This window comes from Polypterus senegalus, chromosome 1 (genome assembly GCF_016835505.1).
Source record: "Polypterus senegalus isolate Bchr_013 chromosome 1, ASM1683550v1, whole genome shotgun sequence".
NCBI classification, from domain to species: domain Eukaryota; kingdom Metazoa; phylum Chordata; class Cladistia; order Polypteriformes; family Polypteridae; genus Polypterus; species Polypterus senegalus.
Window position 1 is genome coordinate 176,658,183 of NC_053154.1, and position 16,696 is coordinate 176,674,878.

Here is a 16,696-nt window from a genome sequence, read left to right on the forward strand (position 1 = left end):
GTACTTAAAAGAGCCTGGAGAATTATGGCAAAAAGTCTTGACAGACGAAACAAAGGTGTACCTGTGACAGATTGAAGGCAAGAACAAAGTGTGGAGACAAAAAGGAACGTCCCAAAATCCAAAGCATATCACCACATTATCTTCATTGATGATGGAATGGCTATTGGCAGTTACAGAATGAATTTTGAGGTGTATAGAAACATGTTATCTGCTCAAATTCCAGTGAATGCCTCCAAACTCATTGGAAATTTGCATCATCCTACATCAGGATCATGATCCCAAACATACCACTATGGCAACACAGGAGTTTTTTTTTTTTTTTTCAAAGCTAAAAAATGGAAAATTCTTGAATGGCCAAGCCAGGCTCCCAATTTAAATCCAACTGAACATGACTTCCATATGCTGAAGAGAAAACTTAAGGGAACAAGCTCCCAAAACAAGCAGGAGCTGAAGATGGCGACAATAAAGGCTTGACAGAGCATCACCAGGGACAATACGCAGCACCTGTTTGTGTCTATGAATCACATACTTCAAGAAGTCATTGTATGTAAGAGCTATGCAACAGTCAGAAGGTCAACTTCTAACCCACTTATTATCCCTTATTGCAGAGGGTGCTGGAACATATCCCAGCAAGAATAGGGAACAAAGCAGGAACAATCCCCTGAACAGAGCACCAGTCCATCACAGGGTGAACACACACACACACACACACACAAACCACACTCTAGGGCCAATTTAGAATTGCCAATGTACCTAATCTGCATGTCTTTGGACACTGGGAGGAGCAAAGATATGGGAAGAACATGCAAACTCGGAACGCGATCCATAGTCTACTTTATGCAAGGCAGCAGTGCCATCATTACGCCACAATGCTCCCTGGATATGCAACAAAGTGCTAAATATGACTACTTTAATATACTGTATCTGCCACTGTTACATCCCACACATTATGTTGCCCTGAAATGGGGGCACCATGTAGAAAAAGTGTCATCCTTTCTGCACGATGTGACTAAAATGTATGCAAATCCCCTGAAATTAAAGTCTGCAAGGTGCACTTTATTCACATCTGAATTGTATGATTTGTAATTTTAAACTGTGGAGCATCAATCAAGGGAAATCAATGAAAAATGTGTCTTTATTATAAATATTATGGGATCAACTAACTAATCAACTATATAAATAAATATATACAGTATATCATGTTCAAATATATATAAATAGAATCAGTTCTCTGTGGTGGTGGCTTGCTGTTCTATCTGGATTATCTGTCTACTCAAAATGCAGATCTGTAAGATGTGGGAGGAAATTTGAAGTAAAAGAAGAACAACCCACTGAAACACCAGGAGAACGTACAAATGAGACAAACACCAAGCAACATTCACTTTACAGGATTTAAAAGAAGTCAGCGTAATTCATGGTCGTGGACAAGCATTCTGGTACACCTACACCTAGGAATCGCACACAAATCCAGCTCTATTCACACTTGCACAATCTTCTGCTGACACGGCCACCCTCCCCCATTTGTAGCGCACGCGCAATCGCATACATCACACCCGGCCTATCGATTGACTTGTCAAGAAATGTTGACATTTGCGCCGTGCACATTTCCTATTGGAGAATTATTATCATTCCATATAAACTAGAATTCGTTGTAGTTACTAGTTTAGATTTACATATGGACTGAAGTGGATTGTTTCAGAACACTGAAACTTTACAATTTCCGCATAATCTTCACGTTCCAAACCATGAGCGCTGTGACGTTCTTCCTGTCGCCAGGTGATATTGCAGCAGGGGCGTCGATTGATTGTGGCTATTGCTTGTTTTCCTGAAGTAGATTCCGCTACGCATTACGATGCCATTTTCTTTAGAAGAAAGGGAATGAGGCTTCTGTATTTCCAGTTAGTCTAGACGTGCGTGCATAAAGTGTTACTTCCTCCCATTTTATTCCTGGATGCTTAGTCCCTAGCGAGCATTGTCATTTTAAGTTCCAGCACCCCGGACAGCTCCTGTTTCCGATGACTAGACCGACACTGTGGTGCGGACTGGTACACAACTTGCAGATGTTTGTTTGTTTTAACAAAAAAGAAGTAAAAACTCGAAGCGCCGTTTTTATGCTAAAAAAATGCTGGTGACACCCACACGTACGCACACACACACAAACACACAGATTGAGAGAGGGAGCGAGCAAACGAGAGAGAGAGAGAGAGAGAGAGAGAGATAGAGAGAGTGGGGGGATAGAATGCAGTGCGCGGAGCGTCAGACAATGTGGACATTCACTAGCAAACCCAACCCAGCATCTTCACTTTCAGGGGAACATTCCACTACAAGCTGTAGAAGACGCTCTGCATAATCCGAATAGTAAGACAGCCTTTCTCGAGCTTTCTAGCTGGTATCATTGACCCTTCCTGGGATCGTGGCCATTTACCTGTGCTCGTCTTCAAAAGCTGCTTTCAGAGTATCCACATTGATTCCTCGATGCCATCGTTGCGTTCCATGTCTACATGAACTGGAACAGATTGCTTCCACCGTGTGCTGCGGACATGACCCTGTGGAGCTGGCTGTGCCTGTTAAGCATCCTAAAAAGTAAGTAAATGTCAAGGTATTTGTAACGTAGAGCCTTACCTGCTGTGCAAAGAAACGACCCCGGCTTGAAAGTGCAGCGTCTTCGGCCAGGGCTGGCATAAACTGAGACCCTCGGCTGATGGTGCTGCCGATTAACAGCACGGTTTTAAGATTATGATATAAACAAAATGTCCCATCTATCTATCTATCTATCTATCTATCTATCTATCTATCTATCTATCTATCTATCTATCTATCTATCTATCTATCTATCGTCAAGGTCGCAGTGTCTATACAAACATTTATACTTTATATATTTATGATAATGTTACGTTTCAGATGCAAATCTTCAGATGAGCACGACAGTTTAATTTTGCTGAAGCACACTGAATTAAAATGACTGCTGCAAAACATGTATTTTTAGCCTTGATGACTTCTGTATGAGAAATTGTGAGAAGTGTGCCTTTATGACCTCCTAGATTGTGTGGTTTATCAGACACATTAAAATAGATGCCTTTTCTTGGTTTATGACAGGTGACTTAAGGTGTTCTCTGGAGTAGGTCATACTTCTTTTGGTTCAGATGACAGGCAACCTTCCTTATCTTTCAAAATATGGAAACATTCGTGTTTCTTTCTATGCCTGTTTCCTGTTTGTAAAGAGTTTACACTTTGTAATTGAAGTCCAGGCAGACTTGCACAAGACGCCATTTGTATTGACTGGACTTTTTTTTTCAAATCTTAAGCTCCTGGCCCATGAGCACAACACTATGGAGTCGGCATAAAACACGAAACAGTCAACAAGATATTTCCTGTGACAACGACATTTTTAGGGGCACTCCTTAAGTCTTTTGCACAGTGACTAACGTGTTTTACATAAAAGTGCAAAAGATGCCCGATACTAGGAAATGAATCCGCAAGGTGTCGAATATGCGATGACAACCTTCTAAAAATAAACCGTCACAACTGTCTGGCGTTGTCCTAACATTTCCTGCCCCCCGGCGCCGGGTTCTGTGAAACTTTGAACAAGGCCACTCAAGTTGTTTCAACACAAGGACAGTATGGGAGTCAATATACTGATCTGAATCCCTGATTTGGTCGCTCGCTGTGGAAGACGCTGTATACAACACTGAGTAACTGCATGGCTTTAACTGAGCACATTTTCAAGTGTACATTTCAGAAAATGTTTATGCTTGATGATCACTGGAACAAATAAACAAAGGAAGTAGTTTATTCTTGCCTTTAAACTTTATTGTAAACATTTTCTTCTTTTCAGATTCTGTTTGCATTCTGCCTTTTATTCTGTTATTATACTGTAATTTCAGTGCCAAGGTAAATCTTTAATTCCTTCTTTTAGAAAACAGACCTTTTTTTAAAAAAAGTCAACCTGCTGTTACCCTGTGTGTTTGCTGAATTGAGTTTTTACAAATGCATGGAGCTGCTACTTGGAGTCTTAATGTCAGGGGATTGAAGATTAACCCCCCACCCCATACTTGCATTTCATTGCACTTAAAAGCCTGTAGAGACTTATACATTTATTGAGATTTATAATTTGATAATAAGACTAAAATTAATAGGAAATGTCTTTTCAATACCCACATTGTCTGAACCCAGTTGTATTGCAATAGAAAACATTAGCCAGACAATTTTTTGTGCAGATAGAAAAGCTTGAACATTTTCATTTGCTTCAATATTATCATCGTAAAAAAATAAAAACTGCTATAAGAACTGTAATTAATCAATTAATTAATTAATCAATCAATTCTTTCATTCATTCAGTCATTCGTTCATTCATAATTAAATCCATTTAATCTGGGGTTGGCCTGCAGCATTTGACACATAACAGGAATCACTCCTGCATAGGACACCAGTCCATCAGCTGGCCCATTTACTGAACATACTGTACATAGTGCAATTGTAAGGATGCAGAGTGTACCATGGTCACCTCGGGTGCCAGCCAGGAGCCTAAAAGGGAAAGAGTGCCAGTCTCAGGGTACCATTCTGAGCCAAATACTCTCACCCACATAGGGTCAATTCAGAGTTCAGTGAGGGTTGGGGCTAACATGCCAAGTCCACACAGACAGTGGGCAGCCTTAATTCAAACCCTGTCTCCTAGAGGTGTGGTGCCACAGCACTACTCACCTGTCACTCCCCTGCTGAGGCTGTCATGAAATCTTCAAAACTGACGATTAACTCTGTACATCTGATTTTCTTAGATTATCAGGTTTTTGTTTAAATCGACATAGTTGTTTTACATGTTATTTTCTGAGCAAAATGCCACATCCCTTTTTATTTAATCTTAGGAATAATCACTGTCCAATTAATTTAGGAATTTAAATAATTTCGTTTCACTGGTAATGGATATGGAAATGCTGTCACATAGATTATAATAATTTGATCTAGACTGCATTTGGTTTCATGTGCATGGTGACAAGTGGCATGGTCTTTCACTGACACGTGCTGCTGCCTCACAACTCCAAAGACCTGAACTGAATTCTTGGCATGATCAGCATCTATGAGACATTCTCAGAGTTTCTCCTATTCATAAAAATGACCATATTTGGGCATGTCTGGGAGTAAGTCTTTCAAGTGTTGGACTGATGACCATCCAGGTAATGGATCTTATGGACGGCAGCACCAGGTGACCAAATAATGGTATAAACAGGTTTTTAAAACAGTTTGTTACTACCTGGAACGAGGACCATGTCAGGCATTGCTTCTGTCACTTATTGGGATGTATTGTATGAACATGACATGGAAGGCTTCTACTGCCTACTGCCCTCAAGATTCATATGTTAAAAATTACAAATAATATCACTACAGATCATGCAGTCTTGATGCTTTGCCCAAGTATGTGGAATGACACATTTATAAATATAATACTGTATATCTATCTATGTTTTTATTATTATTATTATTATTATTACTAGGGGGGCAAGCCCCCTGGCACCTTCGTGCCCAGCCCACCAGTTGCGGCCAGAATATTAGTAAAATCTGTAAATGCACAAAAAAAAAATTATTTATTGGAGTCAAAATCATAACATTCTATAAATATGTAAAAGAAAAATTAATTATTATTTAATGGAGTAAAAAGCATGAAATAAGAATAGAATATTTACTCTATTACCTATTGGAGTATTCCCATTAAACTGAGGTCCACTATGCTCGATGCACGACTTTCTTGATATTTTAGTTTATACTTTAAAAATGGAATAACAATCTGAAAATCTAACAACATCACATTAAAGTTTGATAAACTCTGAAAATAATGATACCAAACATATATATCTAGGTTTTAAAATCAGCTTAATTTAAAGCGTGACAAAAAACATGACATAAAAACGTCACATAAAATCTTTGCACAAAATTGTTGCAATTTTAGGCTTAGGATTGTATTTATATAGAGTAGATTATTATTATAGCTTTATACAGTCATTATTGGCACATGTACAGAGTACAATGAAATTCTTTCTTGTAAATGCTTATCAACCTGCAACACATCATTACTCCATTGCCATGATTAGCGATCCAGTATGTGTGTCTTTCTTATGTGAAAAATCTCAAAATATATTTGTAAAAACACAATACATAAAATTATATTAGGTATAACAGGGTTTCCTTCTCCTGAGACAGCAGCGTGTTTTGGTATTATTGTTAGTAACAGTTTAATTAATTTAATTATTTATTTATTTATCAGATGCCTTTATCAAAGGCAATTTATTGAAACCCAACATACATTCATTCTGAGTGATTACACACTGCACAGGCAATAAGCCATTGACAGCAAAAAGAAAACTCCAGAACAATCGTAGTCAATGCCTAGGCTCAGTTAAGACAGGTGCTCAATTTAAAATAAAAGTGCTTGACAGTTGATTTGGTCATTGCAGCTCCAAATATCCAGGTAGAGAGCAGAAGCTTTGTAAAGAGCTGTGTCTTCAGGAGGTCCACATCAATGACAGCCTGGACTGGTCTTGTAAATACAAAGGACTATATAAGAAAGGATAGCGCAGGCTCTTTTACTTAGGAGATTGTGTTCCTTTAATATATCCTTCACATCTTCTGTAACTCTGTGATGGCCAGTGTGATGTTCTATTTTGTGATGTGCTGGGCTGGTAACATCACTTCAAGGGAGGTCCACGTAATCAATAAGATTATTAAAAGGGCAAGTTCAGTTTTAGGACGCACTCTGGACTACCTGGAGGTAGTAGCAAAGGACAGAATTAATACAAAACTGAGTGCCATTATGAACAATGCTGCACATCTTCTCTCTGGCAAGCTAACACTGAGTACTCTCAGCCAACAAATTATTCAGCAGAAGTGTGTCAGGAAATGCTACTGGGGCTCCTTAATACCTACAGTAATACTCCTGCATAACACCTCACTGTGACAGCTCTTTTTATCTTTTCTTTTATATTTACCTTTAACCAAGACAATTTACAACATCTGAGATATAATTGATCACATTGTTTTGTTTTTATATTTGGACCACAGAACCATGAAGTGCAATTATTATTACTCTAAAAGCCTTAGCCACTACCTCACATTGCCTGCCATGAGTAAACTTGTTATTTGACAGATATCTTTATCCAAGACGACTTGCAACATTTGCAAGATGCAATTTACTAGATTTCTTTTGTGTGCACAGTTGAGTGCCAGCAAGCAAAATTGGCTGCTCCTGTTCACACTGTGTCAGAAGCAGGATTCACATTCTTCTTTTCCATAATTCTTGTGTGTTGCTTCTATCTATCTATCTATCTATCTATCTATCTATCTATCTATCTATCTATCTATCTATCTATCTATCTATCTATCTATCTATCTATCTATCTATCGACTAGTAGCATTATGGATGCTTTTTGGGAGGTCATTCCACAACTTTGGAATGAGAGCTGACTTGGCAGGAGAATAGCAGACAACAGATACAGTAGGCTGAAATAGAACAGACATTATGTAAGGATGCATGGAGAGACCAAAGAGTGTAGGTTTTGAGGAACAGAGCCATGCTGAGACCTTTATGTGAAGATAAGAGTGATGAGTTCGATTCTTGCAGCAACTGGACACGAGTGGGGAGAGGACTGCAGATTGGATTTGTCGGTGAGATGAGGAACAGAATGCACAAGACAAGACACTTCATCCTGATAGAGCTGGAGTGGACTGATAGTAAGTAGTGCCTGGGACAGCACTTTGATACAGTGGTTAGGGACAGCATCTCACAGCTAGCTCCAAGCTTCTTGGTTCATTACCTTGCCACTCATTTCGGGGTTTTTTTGGTTTACTTTGCAGTAATGGGGTCCTCAGACAGCAGTGTATTAAGCGTTCACCGGTGCTGCATTTAGCCAGTTGCATGCAGCTCTATGTCACCCAGTTTAGCTCACATTTATGATTCCTAAAACAGAGTGTCTGAGTTTATTTGGAAGTTTGTCTATAGACATCTTTCAGTCCATCCTTGACTTTTAATGATTGATCATTTTGAGTAAGCGGAGTCCAACAAATATAAAGTAAGGAAAAAAATGACAGCATATACTGTATGCTGGGTTAAGAGGCTAGATGGAAACATTTTTGCAATTTATTACTTTTATGGCCTTTGATGCACTCTTATACTCCTCAAACTCAAAAGGACACCAAAGGAAACTGAATTAGGAACATAAAAGGTACAATACAGAAATAAAGAAAAATAAGGGATCAAGTCAAAGTAAAAACTCTTCTTCATTTTTGCTACACTGTTCTTCCTACTTGCAGATGAACACTTGTTCTCTATTGACTCAATTTCAAGTGGCATGTGGTCAGGAGGGTCTTTTAAGTCCCCGCTTTAAACTATTTCTGGGTCAAGCCAACTACTCCTTGTGAAGTAAGAAAAGAGCAAGGGAGATCCTGGGGTCATTCCTGGAGAATTTGTCCTAGTGGTCCCTGGATCCCAGGATTCTAACCTTCCAATATAAGGACAGGCTACCACCCACCACCCTTGACCTTTGTCAATTATACTGAAGACCAGAGAGCTAAATATCAGATGACAAGTCTGCCTGTTATCACCTAATGGTGTGTTGGACTTCAAGCCACCACCCACTGTTCCCCTGTGCCCTGGACTTACATCAGACCCCAAGGAGTCACTCCATATACAATATTTGGGTGTCCTGCCCCCTTTAAACAGCAGACTACTTTTGCTGGCACTGAAAACACTGCCAATGTACTGTATGTGCCACCAAGGCATCCTTCACTTTCATCCTTCATCCTGTTCTGTACAGTGTTGCAGTTGCAGTCCCCACTTTTAGTAAATATTTAAGTATAAGATTGGAAAACCAATGATGGACTGACATCCTGTCCAGGGCTTTCTCCTGCCTTATGTCTTGTGCTGTCAAGATAGGCTTTTGCCCCCATGACCCTGAACTGGATTAAGCTGGTTTGTAATGTTACATAAAAATTGGCAGAAGTTTTTGTGTCAGATGAGCACAGCGATGATAAGTGAAGCAGAACTGCAATACATTTTTTCACCCTTTGAAACGCTTATTGATTTTATTTGGGTTGCCAGGGGAAAGATGTGTGAGAGATGTAATTATTTTATGTATAATATCAGCAATGGCCAGCAGTTTCTTCATGCACTGGATGAGCTCTTTTCTATTTGCAAACTCATCCAAAATAATGAGGAAAGACCAAGGAGAGTATTCTGGGGAGGTTTGAAATCGTTTTATTTCCTGCTGTGACGGCCATTCTGCTAGCCTACATCTTTAAAAATTAATTAGTACAGTGAGATGAAATATGCAAGATCCTCTATACTGCTAATCTCTACTCCTGCACACATTTATGTGGAAGGAGATGTTAAGAGCAGAAGCCAGCAGCTTTTCTGTGTGAGCAGCAGGAAGTTGGATAAAGTCATATGATGAACAAAAGTGTACTTAATTTGATGATTTTTCCTTTGTTTAAAAAAGGACGTCTTTTTCTGTTAATTCAAGGGTCATCTTGGTCTATCCCAAAAATTCTGTTGCCTTAGTAGCTGATATTTCTTGTTGCTCTGACCGTATGTTCTCCTTACTGAGACCTGATCTCCAGACTGGCACTCAGCAGAAGCGCAGCTATTTGACTTCTCAATCAATCATTCAGTCTTTATGCTTTATAGTGCCTTGACCAGAGCACACCATCACCATGCACTTAACAAAGCAAAGAAAAGGAAGCACTTCAAAGTCTCAAGATAGCTCATGCTGCATCACTTAAGCTAGTAGAATCCAACCTTGGATGTGGTGCCAGTCAATTACTGGGCACACACATTCACCCATAATAGGCCAGTTTAGTAATTTCAAGTTAACCTAAGATACAGGGAGAATAAAAAACTCCAGAGGAAGTAACTGAGTACAAGGCAGTGCTTACTACTGTGCCACCCTACTGCCCTCAAGATCCTTAAAATACATAATAAAATCCTACTTAAATAGTGATGCCAGGAAATACTTTGGGAGTAGATGCACTGTTTGGGTGGATTCCTTTGGTTTTGTTACCCCCTACATAACATAACATCACATCAAGAAGCACTGGAGGCAAAGCAGGAAGCAACTCTGTACAGGGTGCATGGTGTTGCTGCTTCATAAGTTTTTATATCTTAAAGTGTGCCTGGATTTTTTTATTTTTTTTATTTTAATGTCAATACCCTAGTCATTTCCGGGGTTAGCAGTTGGTTTGAGCCCTGGCCTGCACTTTCTTTGTGAAGTCTGCACATTCACCTTGTGTATGGACGGTATTCTGAAAACGTGTGTTAAGTGTCAATTAGTATTTTGTGGGTGTTGGAGGGAGTATGGGCTGGCAGGCTCCAGCCCCTGCCACCCGGAAATGCTTGTGCAGGTTTGAGAGTGGCTGGATTTCTACGGCACATAAATCAGGTGCCCACCTTACTCCTATGTACCATTAATGTGATTTCTGGTTCAGCTTTTTCAAAGCACAAATCAAAGCCTCACCTCCATCCTGCTTATAATCCAAGGAATTCCTTAATGTTGTTCTCTTATTCCTCACTGAAATGCCTCAGCTTGGTGGCTCTCTTTTTTTCAGCTTATTCAGGGCATAGAAGTCAGTAAAGTGGGAAAAAAGAGAAACACCAAGGGCATTTCCTAAAAATAGTAGCAGCAGTGTGAATTTATCACTCAGCAGTCGCAGCAGCACTGCAGTTAAGGTGAGGCCAGCTCCGTGTTTAAAGGGACACCAGGAGATTTATGTTTATTTTGCAGATTTTTTTTCCTATTTTTTTTCCCCACTGGTGCCGCATGCTATTTCACAGCTGACCCAGAATATTGTGGGCTAAGTGATGACAGATGAACAAGCTTCCTGAATTAGCCCAAGCCATTTTCTCTTGTCTTCAGTGACCTTGTAATTACCGAAGGTCTCTTTGATTGTCTCCATTGCTCCTCCCTTTTCAGACCTATTGCTGTATATCACAGTATTTGGGGGCAGCTGACAGCCATTCTCATGTAGTCCTTTGTGTAAGCCGTATATCACGTAATGTATGACCACTAGCTTAATGTGTGTGTCTGGCGTATTCGTTCAGAGAGCCATAAGCAGTCATTGACAACTCCTTAGTTCATTTCTTAGGTTCAAAGTATTTTATATAATTCTTTTTTTTTTGACATTTGATTTTTTTTAATGGGGTGGCACGGTGGTACAGTGGGTAGTGCTGCTGCCTCACAGTTAGGAGACCCGGGTTCACTTCCCGGGTCCTCCCTGCGTGGAGTTTGCATGTTCTCCCCGTGTCTGTGTGGGCTTCACAGTCCAAAGACATACAGGTTAGGTGCATTGGCAATTCTAAGTTGTCCCTAGTGTGTGGTGGGTGTGTGTGTGTGCCTGTGGTGGGCTGGCACCCTACCTGGTGATTGTTTCCTGCCTTGTGCCCTGTGTTGGCTGGGATTGGCTCTAGCAGACCCCCATGACCCTGTAGTTAGGATATAGCAGGTGGGATAATGGATGGATGGATGGATTATTTTAACCCACATCCAGACCAGGATTCGGGTTGTAGGGGCCTGTGTGTTTGGGAGGGTTTTGTTGCGATTTGGCTTGCTGTGGCCTATCCCAGCAAGAATATAGCACAAGGCAGGAACAAACACTGGACAGGGCCCCAGTCCATTGCAAGGCAAATACACCAAACACACATTAGGGCCAATTTAGTGTCGCCAATTCACCTTACATGTATGTCTTTAGACAGTGAGAGGAAAGCCATGTAAACATGGTAAGAACATGTAAGCTTCATGCAGGGAGGACCTTGGATGTGAACCTTGGTCTTCTTACTGTGAGGAAGCAGCACTACCCCTGTGCTACTGTGCCATCCAGGTGCTTTGGTGGTCTTAACTAAATTAAACATGACTGCACAATAATGAGCAGGTTCTTCTATGTGAGAAGCTTTTGTATACATTTAATGAATCACTTCACTCCTTATTTGCAAAGATTAACATAAGTGATACAGAAGATCAGAGTAGGTATCACAGATACAGTTCCATTGAGTTTATTTTTGTGTTGTGGTGTTCACTAATGGTACCCCACTTGTCTCTCAAAATATGCAGTAAGATTTTCTTATTAAAAAGTACAGGATTTTTTTTTTCTTTTTTAGCCATACATGTTTAACCCAACTTCAAGGAAACTATCCATCTCATTATTATCAAGTCACCAGGTCATTGAAGAAAACACAAAACCATTAGGTGTTCAGAGAACATTGCACTTGTGCTCAAGATAAACCCACATAGCCATGGGAAGAACATACAGACCCCACACAGGCAGTCCAGAGGTCCTGCATTCAAGCCCAGATCTCTGGAGCTGTGTGGCAGTAACCAATGTGCCACTTCTTTATTTTTTATTGCTACTATAAAGAAAAACAAAATGGAGTAAAGCTAAATTGTTTCTGCTCTTCTTGACCCTGCATGCATTTATCACCTTGTTTCATTTTCCTCCAGTTTTTCTTTTCAAATATATTAAAGCCCACTTTGTTGATACAACTAGGATTTGACATGCACAACGATTGATTTTGCAATATTTCTTTCGGGAAGTTTTCTGGAAGGCTTCATCCCTGAGTTCCCAAGAGAAGCTAAAAGGCCGTAACCATCACTCAGCAGCAAATTTCATGCACTTCATTAGGTTTCTACTGATCTACAGAGAATAGCTGTCATTGCCCTCAATAAACAAGCTTCGCAACCAGCAGCACTGAGCTCTTTCAAGATTCTTTCAAGTTCTTCTGCAGGACAACAAACTTAGATTACTAAAAAAAAATGTACTGATCAGATGGTCTGCTTTGATCCGGCCAGACATGATTTCCTATTCACAGTTTCTCCCTAGAGATCATCCTCCAGATAATTGCTACAACTCTCTAAAAGCTGACTTTCAATAGACATTCAAAGTATAAGTGAAAGCATTTGTGAATGTACACTGATGATAACAGTTTAATAAATAATGTGTTTGCCAAACAGAGCACTTGTTGGGTAACTCGCTTAGCTAAGGATCCTCAACTGCACTGTAAATGTGCTAAAAAGTACTGCAAACGTGACTACTATGGCTTCAACAAAGAGCAATGGTTGGCACTGCTGCCTCTTATCTCCAAAGTCCTTGATTTGCATCTCTGTGTGGGATTATTGTGTTCTCCCAGTATGTGGTAGGCCCAGGAATTTTCCTCCCACATTCTAAAGACCTGTGCATTGGATTTCCTGTAGAGTCTAAAAGGGCCAAATTCATATTTTATCACCAGCCACTTTGATCTGAAATATTGTAGCCTCAAAACTGTATTGCAGTAATATGGAAGAGGTGCTTAGACCTTAGCCATGCTGTCCCCATGACACATGCTGCTTCCCCCATTGTCCACCTAGGAGATTCCACTAAAGCAGTGTTTTTCAACAGCACAGTAGTGCAGCGATGTGCCATGGAAATAATAGTGTAGCACATTTGGGTGTGAACCTGAGAGGAACAACCAACTTCCTTGGGAGATCGAGACCTGCCTGAGGAGGACAGCATTATCTGGAGAAGCTGGCGTAAAAACAGCTCTGTAATCGCTTTGTTGCAAACACAGAACTTGGAGCACTTAAGACATGTTTCCAGGCTTCTAGAGTCCATCTGCCCTGGATGTTGCCTCCTAGCGTTGGTGGATAATGGGCATATGAGTTGCCTATGAGGAAGAGGGGGACAGGCAAAAGGGCGAAGCAGCTTGAAGATGCCACCAAAGTGCTCACTAAGTGCTGTATCTGCGAATGCTGATCTCAGAGCTGCTTTTTTACGACCTTCTCCGGTTGTCCTGCCCGTTTGGGCAGTTGAGTACATGTATAAGCAGGGCCGTCTTAACGCATGGGCATGCTGGGCAGTTGTCCAGGGGCCCAATGAGCATAGGGGGCCCCATGCTAATCTATGTATGTTGTGACTTGCTGAGTGGTTGTATAGGTAGGGCCCCCAGTGCACTGCTTTGCCCAGAGGCCTATAATGCTGTTAAGACAGCTCTGCCTTGGGATAATTTTGTGTGCCACTACAGAAAAAAAGGCTTGGAAACACTGCACTAAAGGATATAAGTAGGCAGGTCTTTACTGAGAATAGCAGGCACCTCCAGTTTCAGCAGCCAGGACAAGCAACTTGACAGCCTGCTGTGGTGACTGTCAAAGTTGATTTAGGCCCAGGGACATTGTGGTAAAGCACATCAGGGGTCCATGGTAGTGTGTAATTTTTTTCTAAAATCAGTGCGGCTGAATCGTCTGGGTGTAGATGCGGTCTGGTGAAAAGCCGTGCAGCTGCAGGGTATGCAACAAGGAAATTGTCTGATTGCTTTTTAACTTTCAGACGTGATTAGCTTAACCATTCCTCATCGACACTCCACAGGTCAACAAGCAAAGCACCTACACCCATAAAGTAAAAAAAAAAAAAACAGATGAATAGAGAGACTGAGGGGACAGAGAACAAGAAAGAGAAAGCGAGAAGAAAGAAATACAGTTGGGAGAGAATCAAGAGAGACTGTTGTAAAAGAACTAAGAGGAGGATCAGGAATGTGAACCAGTGCAGTTGACAGGAGTCAAGGTGGTTAGAATGGTGCTCCAGGAGTGAGTTGCTCATGTTGAGCTGTGAAGAAGTAGGAGTGGCTGATGTCTCCCAGGATCATCTCATTGGCACTAAAAGTGGTGTGGGACGATGGTGCTTGGCTTTGGGTATACTGACCAAGGTAGCTGGGATGAAAAATGATTGACTGGGCACCAATAGGTGACAAGTATGAGAAAAACACTAAAGCTCAAAGGAGACTATAGAAGGAAGGAACCCGGTTTTAACTCTGTGGTTTTATTCTTGATTTCATGACTTTATAAATTATTTATTTATTGATTGATTTTAATTTTCACATGAACACTTGTTTTTATGGAATGTTTATTGATGAATTGATCAATGCACTTTTGATTGGATATTGTCTTTTTAAATAAACAGCACTATGCAGTTTTTGTGCCAACTTGTTGTTTGTTTCCTCATTGCACTAGTCCATCTTGGTACCTGACTATCCATGTCCCAGGAAACATAAAATGCCAAGGCCACGGACATCACATTGTTGGAGTGTATGAAGTGAACTTTACACTGCTAAGTATCCCTTAACCTATAATGTAGACTCCAGCATTCATATTCCATACATGTTGCTTACTTCATTTTGATTGGCGGATAAATTTCAGGATTAAATTTACATAGTATAATCAAACTCTTACTTGTACATTGTTTTTGTACTAACTGACTATTATGTGCCTATCTGTACTAACTTTGGATGCTGTATCTGGCTTCTTGGCAATGCTCTGCAAATTTGCATAGTTTAATATCTGCCAAATACGGCTGTGCAAAGTATGACACTGGATCCCGGGCATCAACCAGGACAGACAGTTTAATTAACAAAAAAGGTTTAAACAGAAACAGTGCACGATGGCACATATAAGGCCAAATAAAAAAAAAAACTGCTGGAATTGTATAGTTTTTCAAGTCTGGTTCAGAACTCCATATTTGTCAAGCATTGGTCCAGAAGGAGACTCCACCTGCTGTGAGTGCCTCAAATATATTGTTCTCCGACAGGAAAGGTCAGAGTCAGCTGCCCTCATTGGGAGTCTTTACTGTTCTGTTCACTGTGGGAACATTAGGAGACAATACTGTTATCAACAGCAACCCTCTTGGCCTAGGGTCAGATAGCTTACCAAGGATGAGCCAGGAAGGTAATCCTTGGACACGCATATGTGACACAAATAGTTCAATGCCAGTCAGCAGAGTACAGCACACATCTAAAGTGCCCAGTGAGGGCATCATGATGCTGATCACTCCTTGAGTGTTATGGATGGACAAGGTTTTCTCTGTGGCAGTAAAATGATGGCAAATGGCTGGAAATGCAGAAAAAATGGCTCCAATTAAATTTATATACCTTTTATTTTAATACAATATTTACCTGAAATGCTTTTCAGAGTGAGAACTTTTTTGACCACTTACTCCATAAAAAAAGAAATCACACTTAGTAAACTGCAGTGGCACATGAACCAATATTTTTCAAAATCATTAGGATTTTAGCATTTTGAGTTTGCTAAACTTGATTGTGTTTGGTTAGTTGATTCATGGGCTTTGGATATCAGCAGGTTAACATCACTCAGCAGGTGGTCAGAATGAGTTCTGGGACTGGCAAGTGCGTATTTAATTCAGGTTTAATATTTTCTGATTTTGCCAAGCACATGAAAATAACACACAAAATCATATTACATTTAAACTTTAAAAATATTATGTTTATGCTACAAATACTTTTAACATATTTTAAAATAAACCGTTTACAAACTGGAGGTCTGGTGCTGTGTTCAGTATACCTCCTCTCTCATCAAACTCATCTTTCTTCTGAAGATAATTTATTAAACGTTCACCATTTTGGGTTTTACTCCACATCATTTGATGACAGACAGTGGCGAAAGGCAGCTCTAAGGTGACACTCTGGTAGAGTAATATATATATATATATAACTGGCAGCAAATTTCCCAGTATTGGTGTGAGTATCTCCCAGAGCAGATTTCTGTCTAAATATATATATATATATATATATATATATATATATATATATATATATATATATATATATATATATATATATAATATACTTTATTAATCCCAGAGGAGAAATTGTCTTTTTAAATGATCTTTGGGAGGGGGTCAG

General features: G+C 40.1%; 1 protein-coding gene across 1 annotated transcript in view; it reads left to right on the forward strand.

Moving 5' to 3' along the window:
* Positions 1-1,169: 1,169 nt before the first annotated feature.
* Positions 1,170-16,696, forward strand: part of LOC120535566 (neuronal acetylcholine receptor subunit beta-2-like) — an 80,988-nt gene continuing 65,461 nt past the window's right edge. The window contains exon 1 of the mRNA XM_039763500.1: positions 1,170-2,583. Coding sequence (XP_039619434.1) covers positions 2,502-2,583 — 82 coding nt within the window. The 5' untranslated portion in view covers positions 1,170-2,501. The remainder of the gene's footprint in view (positions 2,584-16,696) is intronic.